This window comes from Rana temporaria, chromosome 5 (assembly GCF_905171775.1).
Source record: "Rana temporaria chromosome 5, aRanTem1.1, whole genome shotgun sequence".
Lineage (NCBI taxonomy): Eukaryota > Metazoa > Chordata > Amphibia > Anura > Ranidae > Rana > Rana temporaria.
The window spans coordinates 156,998,106-157,013,851 of NC_053493.1; the positions used below are offsets into that span (position 1 = coordinate 156,998,106).

Sequence of the window (15,746 nt, forward strand, 5' to 3'; positions counted from 1 at the left end):
TTTCTAAAACAGGCAAACAATAACACATTTTACTACCTTTGTTTCCCGTGTGATGTGAATTTTGCTGACTGATTTATAACATTTCTGATGTACGTTTCCCTTTATTAGTGAAAAGTGCTTATTTAACAAGTGAAAGGATCACGCAGAGAAAATGATCATATATATTACAGTAGAATTGAAATTCTGCAAAAAAACACCACTTGCCTTCCTGATAACTGTAAATAGATATGCAGACAGACACGCAGACATCTTTTTTAAGATTACCTGGCCTAACCAGAGTCTGACAACTCTCTACTTAATGTTTCCACACATCTCCCTGCGGCCTATTTGCAGCTTGAAACAATGGGGTCCAGTATGAAAGAATAATGAGTGACTTTAGCGTTCCTAGAACAACTATTATTCTAATCTATGGCTGGACCATGCACATATGAAAGGAACCGAGAGGCAGGTCGGAGAGAGATGGACAACTGCAGCAAGTAAAGTCCCCTTGCCTCTAGGGCAGACCAGTCAAAAGAAGCTGTTATCTGTATCCAAGGTCTGTTCTTTTATTCACAGATTTCTTGAAGAGGGACAGAAAGTTGAGTAAATGCTTTAAGAAATGCAGTCCTTTGGATAAATCATGCCTTTAAACAGCATTCTGTCTTTTGATGTTTACAAGCTAGTGAAGGAATATATTTTTTGAAGACTGGTTTCAAGGAGTTAAATGGTTTGATTGTAGTGTACTGGGGGGGGGGGGTACCAACTCTCTGGGGGTCCCGCCACCATAGGTGAAGGGGGTTGTTGCCAAAGCAGGCATTTTTCTCCTGTCAGTGCCCGTGTAAAAAAAAAAAAAAAAAAAAGTCTTGCCCCTGACCACCCGCAACTCACATCTCACAGGTAAAACATTTTAGAAAGAATAAAAAACTTTTCTGCAACTGTGACTCCACTGCCGTATGCACAGTTCCAGAGTTAGTCAATTAGAGAGCTGCAAGGCTAGGCCTCAGATCAGGCAGCTGGATGTGGCTTATATTCACATGGCGGTTCTCTAATCGGCTGGCTCCGGAACTGTGCATGCGCAGTTCAAAAGTTGCAGAGAATTCATTTTTTTTCTAAAATGTTTTACCACCAGCTGCTTGCGACCAGGCCAGAAGGTATGTGTAAAAAAACATTACATTTGGGGGCACTCTGGAGGAGCAGGACGACAAAAGGGGACACTAAGTTAGAGGGCACTCTTTAGGAGAGGAGGGGTCATAAGGGGGCACTCTGGAGGAGCAGGGTGGAAGGCAACACTGTGAAGGATGTAAAGGAGAACTCTGGAGGCACTAAGTTAGTACTTCCAGAGTGCCCCCATAGTACAGTAATAATAAGGGGGCACTCTGGATGATGTAAGGGGGAACTCTGGAGTCACTAAGGTCAGGTACTCTGGAGAAGGATGTAAGGGGTACTCTAGAAGTAATCATTTCATACCTCCAGAGTGCACCCTTACATTCTCCAGGGTGCCTCCATACATCCTGCAAAGTGCCCATTAGTAAGACCTGTAGTATATGTGTGCAGTGTATACTGCAGGTGCAGATTCTATTTAATTCCACTTTAAGTCCTTCCCACTAGCCATGCCCACCGTTAGCCGCAGCGCACGTTTGCCAGGGTGCTGCATGTCTTTCATAATCTTAGTCATGCTCGCATTTTATCATGCTGTTTTGACTGAAGGGGGGCCCTTAATGGTTTCTAACACTGGGGCCCTGAAGGTCCTAGTTATGCCTCTGGTTTTTAAGGTATTAAAAAAAATATATATATATTTGTAAATTTGTGTGTTTTAATCTGGGTTACTTTAAAATTGGCTTGATACATGCTTAATAATTCTGGATTTCTGTATCATTACATTGACTGAATATTGCATGTGCCCCTTTGTGATGTCAGTGCCATACTTAAAGGGTTCCCATTTTAAGCATGTTGACCATCATTGTTTTAAAGTAAGGTTCTACAAGTTTTCAAAAATTCTCACAAAGAAGCACTAAGTCCTTATATCCATAAACGGATTTCAAAGGTCTTAAAATACCCCCTTTGTAGGGCTTATATGCCTGGCAACTTGCCCAGAACTGCTACATAAATAATGGCTTAGATGTCACTGTGACAAGTTACATGAGCAGTGAATGCAGTGAAATACCACATTCTTGCCATAACCCTGGTAATACCTCCACCATTCCAGATGCAAAAAAAAAGCTTAAATACTTTATGAACAAAACATACATTATCATGCACCTAAAATGTAGTAGTGCCTGGAAAAAGTGAAGACATCTATGTTGCAAGTTCACTATTATATATTCATATACTGTGTGTATATACAGTTCTTTAGCATTCATTTTCTATATATGAAGGCAGCATGGAGGCTATGTAGCAAGCAATCTTTTCATACAGCCCTGGTCCTGAGGTCAAATTTCTCTAGGGACATTTTCTGTACGCAGTGTAAGTTTTATCTGTTCTAAGCAAGTTTCTGTGGGTTTACTGCCACAAACCAATTTGGCAGGTTGGTGAGGATGTACCAAAACTGGCCCTTGAATGTGTGCATGTGGGTGTACTTGTATAAGTGGCATAGGCGTGCGCACAGGGTGTGCCGGGTGTGCCCAGGCACACCCTAATCACCCCATGAGCATTAGTGTTATCGTTCTGTGTAGCAGCAGGAACATGGGAAAGATCTCTCTCTTACCGGCTCTGCCATAAGAGAAGGGTTTATGCTCTTAGTCTTGCCTTTCGCTATGTCGGCAGGGAGAACAATGTGTCGGGTCATATATACACATACACATGTATGTGTGTTTGAGCTTAAGGGTGCACACCCTAATGCAATAGGCTGCGCACACCTATGATAAGTGGTATAAAGAAATCAGACTGATTGTGATGTACCCTGCACCCACTACATAAATGGGAATAATCTATCAAAACATAAAACAACAAAAGAGGAACACTGTAACTTGGGTCCAGTTGGGAGTTATACTTACAGCAAGGGAGTTTTACAAACAAGCTGTATCTTTATACTGATATTGGTCACTGGTCACCGTAGCTCATAAATCACTTTATACTGCTTTCATACATTCCTGCAGTGTTCATAGCTTGTTTTGTTTTTTTGCCAAGCTTTAAAATGTGTGTGTTAATGGAAAGCAGATCAAATGTTTCAAACCAGCAGATCTCTGTACTGCAGTTTTTTGTGATCTCAGACTGAGCAGACTCTGAGGCCCCGTACACACGTCCGAGGAACTCGACGGGCAAAACTCATCGTTTTGCTCGTCGAGTTCTGTGTGAAGCCGCCGAGGATCTTGGCGAGCCAACTTTCCTCATTGAACAACGAGGAAATAGAGAATATGTTCTCTATTTGGCTCAACGAGGAACTCGTCGGCTTCCTCGGCCGAAAGTGTACACACGGCCGGGTTTCTCGGCAGAATTCAGCTCCGATCGAGTTTCTGGCTAAATTCTGCCGAGAAACTCGGTCGTGTGTACGGGGCCTGAGGCCTCGTACACACGACAGAGTTTCTCGGCAAAAACCAGCAAGAACCTTGCTGGGAGATATTTTTTTGCCGAGGAAACCGGTCGTGTGTACATTTTCATTGAGGAAACTGTCGAGAACCTCGACGAGCCAAAAAGAGAGCAAGTTCTCTATTTTCTCGACGGGAGTCTGATTTGGCTCGTCGAGATCCTCGACGGGCTGGTTTTCAACGAGAAACTCGGACGTCTGTATGCTAAGAAACCCACGCTTGCTCAGATTAAAGTATGAGATGGGAGTAAAAGTATCATTTGTAATGAAGATAACACATTTTTAAAGCTATAACAGACAGAAAAGTGCAAATCGTCTCTTACCAAACTTTTATTTAACACGCAAACACATGAAATTAGCAAAAGCAGCCCCAAGGGTTTAGCCAGTGGAATCGAATTTCCCCTGCCATTGTATGTGTTGTATGTCACCGCGTTTGAGAACGAGGAGATTTTGGCTTGACTGTGTGTATGCAAAGCAAGCTTGTCGACTTCCTCGACAAGCCTAACAAGGAACTCGACGAGGAACTCGATGTGTTTCGCCCGTCGAGTTTCTCGGTTGTGTGTACGAGGCCTAAGGTTATCTGTAATAAAGGTGTAGTCAGCTTATAAGCATTCACTATTTGGTCTCCCTACAGATAAGGCCATCTATAAAACAGGCTTATATCACTTTGAGAAGGATGAATGTTGGGACAACCTTCTATTTTCAAACCAATATATACAATTTGGAGAATTTCTTGCAGGCAATAATGATAATTTTAATACCACACTCTAAGATAATCCTGTACTGCCTGATCCGCTCCTTGCCGCATTCTCAAATCAGGCCTTGTATGGCAACCATGAAGTGATCACCTCAAAATGTCATCCCTTATGCTGCATACACACGATCGGAAATTCTGACAAGAAAACCGTGGATTTTTTTCCGACGGAATGTTGGCTCAAACTTGTGTTGCATACACGCGGTCACACAAAATTCCAACCGTCAAGAACGAGGTGACATACAACACTACAACGAGCCAAGAAAAAATAAGTTCAATGATTCCAAGCATGTGTAGAATTGATCCCGAGAATGCATGTTTTTTTGTGCATCGGAATTGCATACAGACGATTGGAATTTCCGACAAGAACTTTTCCCGTCAGAAAATTTGAGAACCAGCTCTCAAATTTTTCTTGCTGAAAATTCCGACAGGAAAATTCCGATGGAGCCCACACACATTCGGAATTTCTGACCAAAAGCTCACATCGGACTTTTCTTGTTGGAATTTCCGATCTGGTGTACGCGACATGAGGGTTCAGCTGCAATTTAAAGGAGTTCACCTTTTGGGACATGTTACCTGTTCCACCTGGATTTAGGGTGGAACATCTGACATGTTCCACCTCCTTTTTTTTTTTTTTTTCTTTTTTTTTTTTTTCCACGTCAGACTCTGCTCACATTTTAGCAGTGAGACTAGCTCACGGTTCGACCGCTCATAGCGTCTCTCTTGTGGCTTTGCATCATTCGTGAGATTTATTTATTTGTTTAAGTTCCTTTTCTTCTGTACACTTGTAAACTTGGGATTTTTAAACCATTAATTATCCTTTTACCGATTAACCAGTCTGGCTGCATTGCTTACTATTATAACATGACTAGCCCCCTTTCCCCCCCCCCCTTCCCCCCCTCTTATCCTCCCCCCTTTCCCCCCTCTCCCTAGATCTGTGTGCCATATTGTCTTCTCTTCGGTTTCTCACCTATCTACTTCTGCCATTCCCTGGGCAAACTTTCCTGTAGATTTAAACACTTTCCATTTTTCCCAGACCACCCTGTATTTGTCTTCGCCGCCTGTCTCTCTACAGGCAAGATACTCCATCTCTTCTATATATTCCACCCTTTCTATCCACTCTTTGATTAATGGCCTCTTTGGGTGTAGCCAGTTCTTTGGGATCAGGGCCTTTGCTGCATTTAGCAGCACTGGGACCAACGTTGTTCCATACTGTTTTTTTGTTTTTTCAGTTCCGTGAAACATACAGGTCAGCGGGCTGCAAAGAATCCTCTCCCCCGTTATTTCTGCAATATATTCCAAAATTTCTTTCCAGTATTCCTGGACTTTCGGGCAGTCCCACCATATATGCATAGTTGTTCCTTTTTGCTTACAATTTCTCCAACATAGCTCTGAGTTATTTGGGTGGATCTTACTCATTCTCGATGGGGTCAAGTGCCATCGGACCATACATTTGTAATTTGCTTCGATGGTGGTGTTGTCCGAAGCATGATTGTATACTGCACCTATCATTTGTTGTTTATCAATCCTTTTACCCAAATCGTTTTCCCATTTTTCTAAAAAGGGGAGAGTTTCCCGGGACTCGAGCTCCGTTAATATCCCGTATGCCTTTGATATACCGTGTGTCAGGGGCTTATCCATATTACAAATTTTCTCTATTGGGTGTAGTGTCTTGTCTTCCCTAATTGGTTGTGGTAATGTGCTCACAAAGTGTTTTAACTGCATGTACTCCCATTCACTCATCATGTGTTCCCCTTCTCCTATCTTTATATCTTGTCTTAATTTAATTTTCCCCCGTGTGACAATGTCTTTTAATTTTTTCTCCCCCAGTAGCTTTCCAAAACGTGTTCCATTACCTGGTGGAAAAAAATTTGTGCCTACTAAAGGGATCAATGGAGAGTTATACTCCCATTTTTCCCGTCTAAATATTGTGTCCCATATTCTAAAAACGTTCCTTGTAATACTATGTGTATTTGTGCCCAGTTCCCTCATTTTGGGTGGTATCCATACATTTCTATTTAATGTTCCACCTCCTGCTGCCACTTCCCCCAATCCCCCTCACTTCCTGAGACAGCGAATGGGGCATCTTCTCCACGCACCCACTGTTACAATTCAAAAACAGGGCTCTGCCCACACGGCCACTTCATTCATTCACAGTTTTCTGTGAGTGAATGAAGTATCATGATCCACTGTGGCAGACGGCTTGAAGTTCTAAATAAACTACAAGTGTGCTGATAAGCGCCTTTGTAGTTTATTTACAAGCTCTGCAGCTTTCAAATTAACAGCCCATGTGGATGTATGGGCTGAAAGCTGCAAGGCTTGTCTACAGAAGCCTGACATTGCACCTCTGATCCACTGATCAGGGGTGCAATGCTTTCTAGGCTCTTTCAGAAAAAAAATAAAAATCTGCAAAACTATATGCATTTATAATTTTTTCTAAAAACGTGAACTTATTCTTTATCAGCTATATATAAAATGTTATCTCTACTGACAAGGCATGACGTTTCAGTTAGTGAACCTCAGGAGAGAAGGAGGAACTCTGAATGTTAGGGTGGCAACCCCAAACTGTTCCAGACAAATATTCACAATTTCCTCCTTCCCTTACTATCCACTTTATATTTGAAGACCAACTATAAATAAAAAAACGGTCCTTTATTTTTCGCCTCCCAACACCAACCCGCTGCTAAATGCTTGTAGTGAAAGGGTAGGGCAGCACAAGGAAGAATGAAAGAGCTTCATGACAAACATCATCCAAAATCACAAGCATGGTTTCACCTTTTTTACACACTGCAAACATTTGTATTTGTGAATACAGGTTGAATCAGTTTGCATAAAATCCATGAATGAACGCTTCTTGCTATGTCAGATTTGCTTATTTTCTTATATTGTAGCTTTTTACACATTGTGATATCTATGCTCTGACTGTTATGATTATTAGGGGCTTTTACTCACCATTTTACATGTTTTTATGCCCCTGGGCAACAAACGGTCAGAATTAGTAGCATTTCAGATCATTAAAACATACTTATAACAATTTCAGACTTATAAAAATAAAAATAACTACTTACCAACATCTTACGGCCTGACTTTGTAAAGAAGGCAAATATAGTGTGGAAAATGTTCTCTTTCTCTTGTGGGATCACACATGGTGCTGGATTTTTCTTAAATGTGCACTGTGCTTTTTCTTTACCGATCTAAACAAAATAACAATAAGAAACACAAAACTGAAATTTTGCATTCATCACAGGGACTCTGAATTTATTTACACTGCTACATACTATACATGTGATGGTAGAGAGTGATAGGTGTTCTGGGAACCGCACAAGTCAAAGCCTGCTGTGTGATAGTGAATGGCATTCTCAGCCTGGACTCCTGCCAGGCCACACCCACCACATATTTCACTCCGCCCACCGGAGCTTACTCATGGTGCTGGAGTCTCCAGGTGATAGGGGAGGTTAAATGCATCATCGGCCACCAAAAAATGAATATCGGGTGTGTGAAGTGATTGTGAAGGGCTGGTCATAGAGGTTGTGTGTTTGACCACTTCCTATCCGGCCATCGACTATTGGCGGCCACAAGGTGGCTCTACAATGCCGGGAGGCTGTCAATATACGACCTCTGGCCTCCCGCCGCGTCACTCAGGTGCTGATGTGCGTGCCTAATGGCCGCGATGTCCGACCAGGCACCCGTGATCGGCAGTCACAGAGCCAGGGATGTGGATCTCTGTGTAAACACAGAGATCCACATCCTGTCAGGAATAGGAGACCGATGCTGTGTCCCTTGTACATAGGGACAACCATCGGTAACCTCCCCCAGTCAGTCCCCTCCCCCCACAGTAAGAATCACCTAGCAGGGAACACATTTAACCCCTTGATCGCCCCTTAGTGTTAACCCGTTCCCTGCCGGTCACATTTATACAGTAATCAGTGCATATTTATAGCACTGTTTGCTGTATAAATGCGAATGGTCCAAAAATGTGTCAAAAGTGTCCACCGTAATATCGCAGTCCTGATAAAAATCGCAGATCGCCGCCATTACTAGTAAAATAAAATAAAAAAAAATCTTAATTCTATCCCTTATTTTGTAGGCGCTATAACGTTTGCGCAAATCAATCACTATACGCTTATTGCGATTTTTTTAACCAAAAATATGTAGAAGAATACATATCGGCCTAAACTGAGAATATATTTTTTTTTTAAATGGGATATTTATTATAGCAAACAGTAAAGAATATTGTGTTTTTTTCAAAATTGTCGGTCTTTGTTTATAGCACACAAAATAAAAACCGCAGAGATGATCAAATACCACCAAAAGAAAGCTCTATTTGTGGGGAAAAAAGGACGTCAATTTTGTTTGGGAGCCACGTCGCACGACCGCGCAATTGTCATTCAAATCGTGACAGTGCTGAAAGCTGAAATTTTGCCTGGGCAGGAAGGGGGTATATGTGCCCAGTAAGCAAGTGGTTAAAGAAGTGCAACTATAGAAGATCTGGAGTTTGAGAACTTCTGCACACAGATCTTCTATGGTTCTAACAAATTTTCGAGCAAAATATAATTTTTTTTTTTTAATGTAAACAAAAAAGTCAGGAAAAGGATTGGGGGTCAATTGGTACTCATATCAGACACCAAGCCTCCCTATGGGGGTGAATTTTTACTTGAAAAAAAAAAATGAAAATTCATTGATCTTAGCCTCATCCTAATTACTGTTATTACTTCAATCAACAAATCTTGTACTAATAAAAATGTTTTATTTTTCCTTTACACATGATTTGGTATTTAAAGTAAAAATGGTCTCATCTTGTTTACTACTACTCATATTACTAGGTGAATAGCCTTTAATTCTTTAGTAACTCAGCCTCAATTTCTGAAAAAAAAAATTCAATTGAGACCTTCTGTAAATTCACATTTATGTGACCAGTCTTTTGTAGGATACAAACCCATGTGAAGAAAAGATTAACTATAATTCTGTTTTTTTTTTTTTTTTTAGCTGTAACTTTAAGCTTTCAGGGATTATATATATATATATATTTTTTTTTTTTGGGGGGGGGGGATTTTTATGTCACATAATATTCTGTAGATTATAGAACATGCTTGTGGTTAGATGACCTGGCAGTTATGGCTATCAATGGTGTCTGTGTCTATACAGCTTAGTATATCCATATTTCAATATCATCCTGAAGAAACGATATGTTAAATTGTGCGTGACCATTTTCTATAAACACGTCCTACACAGCAAAAAAAGGTTAATTAAAGACACACGACACCACATAGTAGCATATAATATAGCCAAATTAGTGAGTCTTAGTGCATACAGCACGCACTTTCTTTAAATACATCTACATTTAAAAATAAGGGTTCTTGTTGAAGTGGAATAAAGCTGAGTCAAGCCAAGAAAAGCAGATGCACAAACAGACTCGGCTTTATGGAAAATTATTTGCAGATCTTTTGTGTTGTGTCTCCAACAAATATGTGCTTTAACATTCAAAAAATATGTTTTCTATACATTTGAGTTGCTTATACTACACACTGGTCTCCTAAATGTTAAGGTACATTGACATGGCGATATGAAAGTAGGCTTTTGCTGGCAGAAGTTAGGAACAACGGGCCAGATTCACGTAGAATCGCGGCAGCTTAACGTATTGTATATACGTTACACCGCCGCAAGTTTTCATTGCAAGTGCCTGATTCACCAAGCACTTGCGTGAAAACTTATGCCAGCGGCCTCCGGCGTAAGCCCGCGTAATTCAAAGGGGCGTGTGCCATTTAAATTAGGCGCGCTCCCGCGCCGGACCTACTGCGCATGCTCCGTTTGAAATTCCCGTCGTGCTTTGCGCGAAGTGACGTCATTTTTTCGAGCGGCGACGTGCGTAGCGTACTTTCGTATTCCCGGACGTCTTACGCAAGAATTTTTTTTTTTTAAATTCGACATGGGAACGACGGCCATACTTTAACATGGGCTGTGTAAAGTTAGGGCAGGTAAAACGACGACTAACTTTGCGACGGGATACTAGACTAGCAACGACGTAACGAACGCGAAAAACCGTCGTGGATCGCCGTAAAACCTCATTTGCATACCCGACGCTGGAATACGACGCAAACTCCACCCAGCGGCGGCCGAGGTACTGCATCCTAAGATCCGACGGTGTAAGACAATTACACCTGTCGGATCTCAGAGCTATCTATGCGTAAATGATTCTATGAATCAGTCGCATAGATACCCTGAGAGATACGATGGCGTTTCAGAGAAACGCCGTCGTATGTCTTCTGTGAATCTGGCCCAACATCCTTAAAAGTGCTCTATAGGCTGTAATCATGTAACTTTGGAGAAACACCTACATGTATATAGATATACAGTGTTAATGTAGTCTATTGGTTGTTAGGATGCAGGCAACTATTGCCTCATAGCATTATTCATTGCTAGAATGTAGAAGGCTATTGCTGACTAGCATACTACGTTGCTAAGACAAAGACAGCAATTTACACCTGGCATGCTCCATTGCTAGGATGTGGGCTGCTACTGCTGCCTATCATCCTATATTGCTAGGATGCAGGTGGCTATTGTCACCTAGCATCCTCCTGGCAACTGACAAGTGCAGATGGCTATGCCACTGCTGCAACGCAAGCAACTTTTGTACCCTAAGGCCCCATGTACACTGCTGCTGTTAAACGGACGCTTAGAGGCAGTTGGACGCTTTTTTCAACTGCCCCTGAAAACATTCAATGTTATCTTATGTGACCATGTACACAGTCTCGTTTACAGTCTTTTCTAGGCAGTTGCTTTAACAGCGTTTCTTTGAAAGCAAAAAAATTAGTTCAGACGCCGGAGATTTTCACGTTTTAGATGCCAAACGCGGCTAAGCGCAGTACCGGTGTTTAATAGAAAAAATGTCACATAAAACTTTACCCTGTCCTTGCGTTTCTATAAATGTTTAGTTTGAAGTTTACCATATGGAACACTAATTATTTAAAAGTAAACCTGTGCTTATCCTATGTAAGGCAAAGCTATAAGTCTACTTAAAGTGGTTGTAAACCCACATTTTTGACTTTTACCTACAGGTAAGTCTATAATAAGGCTTACCTGTAGGTATAAAGAATATCTCCTAAACCTGTACGGTTTAGGAGATATTCCCCCCGCAATGCGTCACTGATTGCAGCGGCGCATGCGCAGCGGGGATCCTCGGCTAAAGGACTGGCAGCCGCCGGACCTTGCCGAATTGAAGTCTCCCGTGCGCAGCCAATCACAGCGCTGGAGCGGCGATACCCGGAACACACGCCGAGTCAAGATGACATCTCGCTTGGCGTGGACCAGGTAAGTTCCTCTCACCTCGTTCCGAGGTAAGTATTTTTTTTATAATGAGCTAATATGCGGTGCATAGTAGCTCATTATGGCTTTTGCCTTTCAGGTGAAAAAAAAATGAATAATAATAATCGCGGGTTTACAACAGCTTTAAATTCCCCCTTCTCAAAAACACATATTTACCTTTTGTAACTTCCAATGCAGTTACATTTAGCTGGCAGGAGTGAAGAAATTCCTTGGTACTTTCAGTTATGATGGAGTAGCATCTGACCTAAGTCAAGCATAGATGGTTCGAATCTTGGCCGGTTGAGCAGAGACCGACCAAGATTTGATCCATGTATGGGTGGTCTGATTTACCCACGCTGATTGCTTATGACGATTAAAGCGGGGGTTCACCCTGTTAAAAAAAAAAAAATGTTTTTTTTTATTAGACCATTACTTTCGGCATCGTAGCGCGAGCTACGGTATGCCGGTCCTAAATTTTTAATCCCCGTACTCACTGTGCTATCGATGATTGAAGAATCCGGGGAATGGGCGTTCCTATGGTGAGAGAAGGTGATTGACGGCCGGCCCTGGCACGTCACGCTTCTCCGGAAATAGCCGAAATAGGCTTGGCTATTCACGGCGCCTGCGCATAGCCTGTGCGCAGGCGCTGTGAATAGCCGAGACCTACTCCGGCTGTCTTCGGGGAGCGTGACTTGCCAGAGCCGGCCGTCAATCATCCTCCCTCTCCATAGGCACGCCCATTCCCCGCGGGAGTCGGATTCTTCAATCATCGATAGCACAGTGAGTACGGGGATTAAAAATTTAAGACCGGCATACCGTAGCTCGCGCTACGATGCCGAAAGTAATGGAATAATGAGGTGAAGGAGGGTGAACTACCGCTTTAATAACACCTTTTTTTAACATACACTAGATTGCCAAAAGTATTGGGACATTTACTTTTTCACGCACGTGAACTTTAATTACATCAAATTGGGTACAACCAGCATGTCGGATTTCAAGCATGCGATTATAGCCAGCGGCAATAAACACTGTGTTCTCCCAGCAGGGAATGCTCCTTGCGCCCCCCCTGCCGGGAGAATGCAATAGACCTATGAGAGAGATTCTGGAGATATCATGTAATTTTCTTATCTTGGATGTAGGAAAGAAAATCGTATTATCTATGGCCAGCCTCACTCAACGTCGCAGAGATGGCCCACCACCAGTGTGTCACATAGGGAGAGTCTATAGCACTGATTTCTATCTTACACAGGGTGTCTTATTTTGCCTATGGCAGCTTAACAGAGTGACAGGGCAGCAAAGGAAATTAATAGTGAATAAATACTGCTGGGGAAGTGCTTGGTTAAAGTGAACCTGTTACTTTGCACAAGTTCATTGTATGTGCAGCAAATAAGCACGTCTGCATAGGGAAGTATTCAGTCTAGGACTACATTGTATTTCCAGATATCACTAGAAAATGTTCATATTATGGTCAGCTATATAGCTATTTTCTTTTTGGTTTATTGTCAGCAAACTCTGTACATCATTACTCGTAACACATAATAAGGCAATCTTAATGTAACATAAAACGGCAATAGGTACACATGGATGCCAGATGTTGTTTTCATTCTAACTGGGACACAACCTCATATCTGTCTCTTGCAGAAAATAAAGAATTAAAAAGGTATGGAATCTTGTCTGATTGTAATTGCTTCCCACGACATAATCATCTCCCCCACTTTTTCGCATTGGGATAAATCTGAAGTCTAGTCAATACTTTATAAATATAGCAGAGCAGGCAAGACAAATGTTTGAGGGAGGATCGATCATGTTTATATATCCAACTATCCCCTCAGTTCTATAGGCCCCACCTGAAAACCAAGTTAAAATGAGTGTTGCCATTTTATTTGACTCTTCCTTGTATATTTTCATGGTATACCAGCCAGGGAAAAAACAAAAACCTCTCAATGACTTATGATTAATAACACATTTTTTTAACATACACTAGATTGCCAAAAGTATTGGGATGCCTACTTTTACATGCACATGAACTTTAATGACATCCCAGTCTTGATCTGTAGGGTTCAATATTGAGCTGGCCCACCCTTTGCAGCTATAACTAGACATGTGCACATGTGTTTTGTTTCGTCTCGTTCCGTAGCTCGTAAAGATTCGCAATTTCGTAAAACAGTTTTATTTTCGTTTATACTGAATGATTCGTAATTCTGTTTAATTTAGTTTCGTTGATTCAAAATTCGTAATTTTGTTAGATAATAATTTTTGTTTAATGGATTTCTAATTGTGTACTTTCGTAAATACATTGCGGCGCGGTCATTCGCAATCTCGTATTTTAGTTTAATTTTCAACACGCGGCTAAACCATATTAAAGCGGGAGTTCACCCAAAAATCAACTTTCTGCAGGTTTTTTTTTGGTACTTATCGTTTTAGCAGTATTTCTTCTATGGCTCCGAGCGGGGATTACTTCCTGGTATAGGCGTTCCCGAAGACAAGCAAGTTGATTGACAGCGTTCGATAGCGCGTCACGGCTTCCGAAAATACACACGAGTGACACTCGGCAATTTACGGCGCCTGCGCAGTCAGCTCTACACGGCAGGCGCAGGCGCCGTAAACAGCCAAGTGTCACCTCGGCTATTCTCGTAAGCCGTGACGCGCTATCGAAGGCCGTCAATCAACTTGCTTGCCTTCGGGAACGCCCATTGCCGGCAGGATTCCCCGCTCTGAGCCATAGAAGAAATACTGCTAAAACGATAAGTACCAAAGAAAAAAAAAAAAAAAGACCAGCATACTGCAGATGTCAGCAGTATGCTGGATCTAACTGCAGAAAGTTGATTTTTGGGTGAACTCCCGCTTTAAGATAGACTTTCTCTTAAGCCCCGTACACACGGTCGGACTTTTTGCCAACAAACTTCAAAATGAGCAAGTTTTCCAAAAAATCAGACCGTGTGTACGCTCCATCGGACAAACTTTTTCAGTTTTCATCGGACAAAAGTTCGCTCTGCAAACGGACAAACTTTTCGGCAACAAAAGTCCGGCCAACTCCCTTCGGACAAAAATCCACGGAAAAGTATGTTTGAAGTCCGATCGTGTGTACGAGGCTTTACACTGTCCAATGTGACTCAGCACAAAAGAGATAAGCTGATTGGCTTAGATATTAAGTAAGATACATCATTCACTAACTACACTGCCCAGTGCCCATTTGAAAGAATGATTAACACATTACACAAATTTACTAACAGACAAAGAAACGGATTTACAAAACACACGAATATACAAAATTACGAACAAAGGATTTAAAATACGGAATGCAAATCGTTTGTTATAGATGTCATTTTCGTTCTTTTGCTGTTTAGGTGTTTCGTATTTTAGTAAGTTTGTCCAATCGTACGTGTTTGTATTTTCGCTTGTTTGTTATTTTGCTTATTCGTAATTGCGTAATTTTCGTATTTTAATACTTTGAGCTATTCAGATGTTCGAATTGATCCAAATGTACGAATACTAACAAATTTGTACGAAAATCTATTCGTTACGAACCGAATCGCACATGTCTAGCTATAACAGCTTCAACTCTTCTGGGAAGGCTGTCCACAAGGTTTAGGAGTGTGTCGATGGGAATGTTTTACCAGAAGGGTATTTGTGAGGTCAGGCACTGATGTTGGATGAGAAGGCCTGGCTCACAGCCTCCACTCTAATTCACTCCATTCTCATCCAACATCAGTGCAGGACCTCACTGGAAGAATGGTCAAACATTCCCATAGACACACTCCTAAACCTTGTGGACAGCCTTCCCAGAAGAGTTGAAGCTGTTATAGCTGCAAAGGGTGGGCTTTTTTTCTCAGAATGTCAGGCCGTGTGTAGCCTCCATCGGACTTTTTTTGTCAGAAGTTCGACTGACCTTAGATAGAGAACCTGTTCTCTATCATTCCGTCGGACTTCTGACAGACTTACGGCGGACTTTTGCGTGTGTACTAGGCATAAGGGCGGGCGTCCCAATACTTTTGGTAATATAGTGTATATTTAATTTCATGTCTATGTTTTAACTAGTTCTCTCATTTCTACAGCATACATATCAACTTACTGGGTTAAAACTAGATAGGACTGTTAAACTGTCTGCTTCTAAAGACTTCAAGCTGTTTTAATGAATAAAGATATACTAACATTTCTTTCAGCCATTTAAAACGTTGGCATTGTTCC

General features: G+C 41.7%; 1 protein-coding gene across 1 annotated transcript in view; it reads right to left on the reverse strand.

The window, feature by feature from the left end:
* ITGA9 (integrin subunit alpha 9) overlaps window positions 1–15,746 on the reverse strand; it is a 487,954-nt gene that overhangs the window by 33,022 nt on the left and 439,186 nt on the right. Inside the window, exon 24 of the mRNA XM_040353279.1 lies at window positions 7,325–7,450. Within this exon, the coding sequence (XP_040209213.1) occupies window positions 7,325–7,450 (126 nt within the window). The remainder of the gene's footprint in view (window positions 1–7,324; window positions 7,451–15,746) is intronic.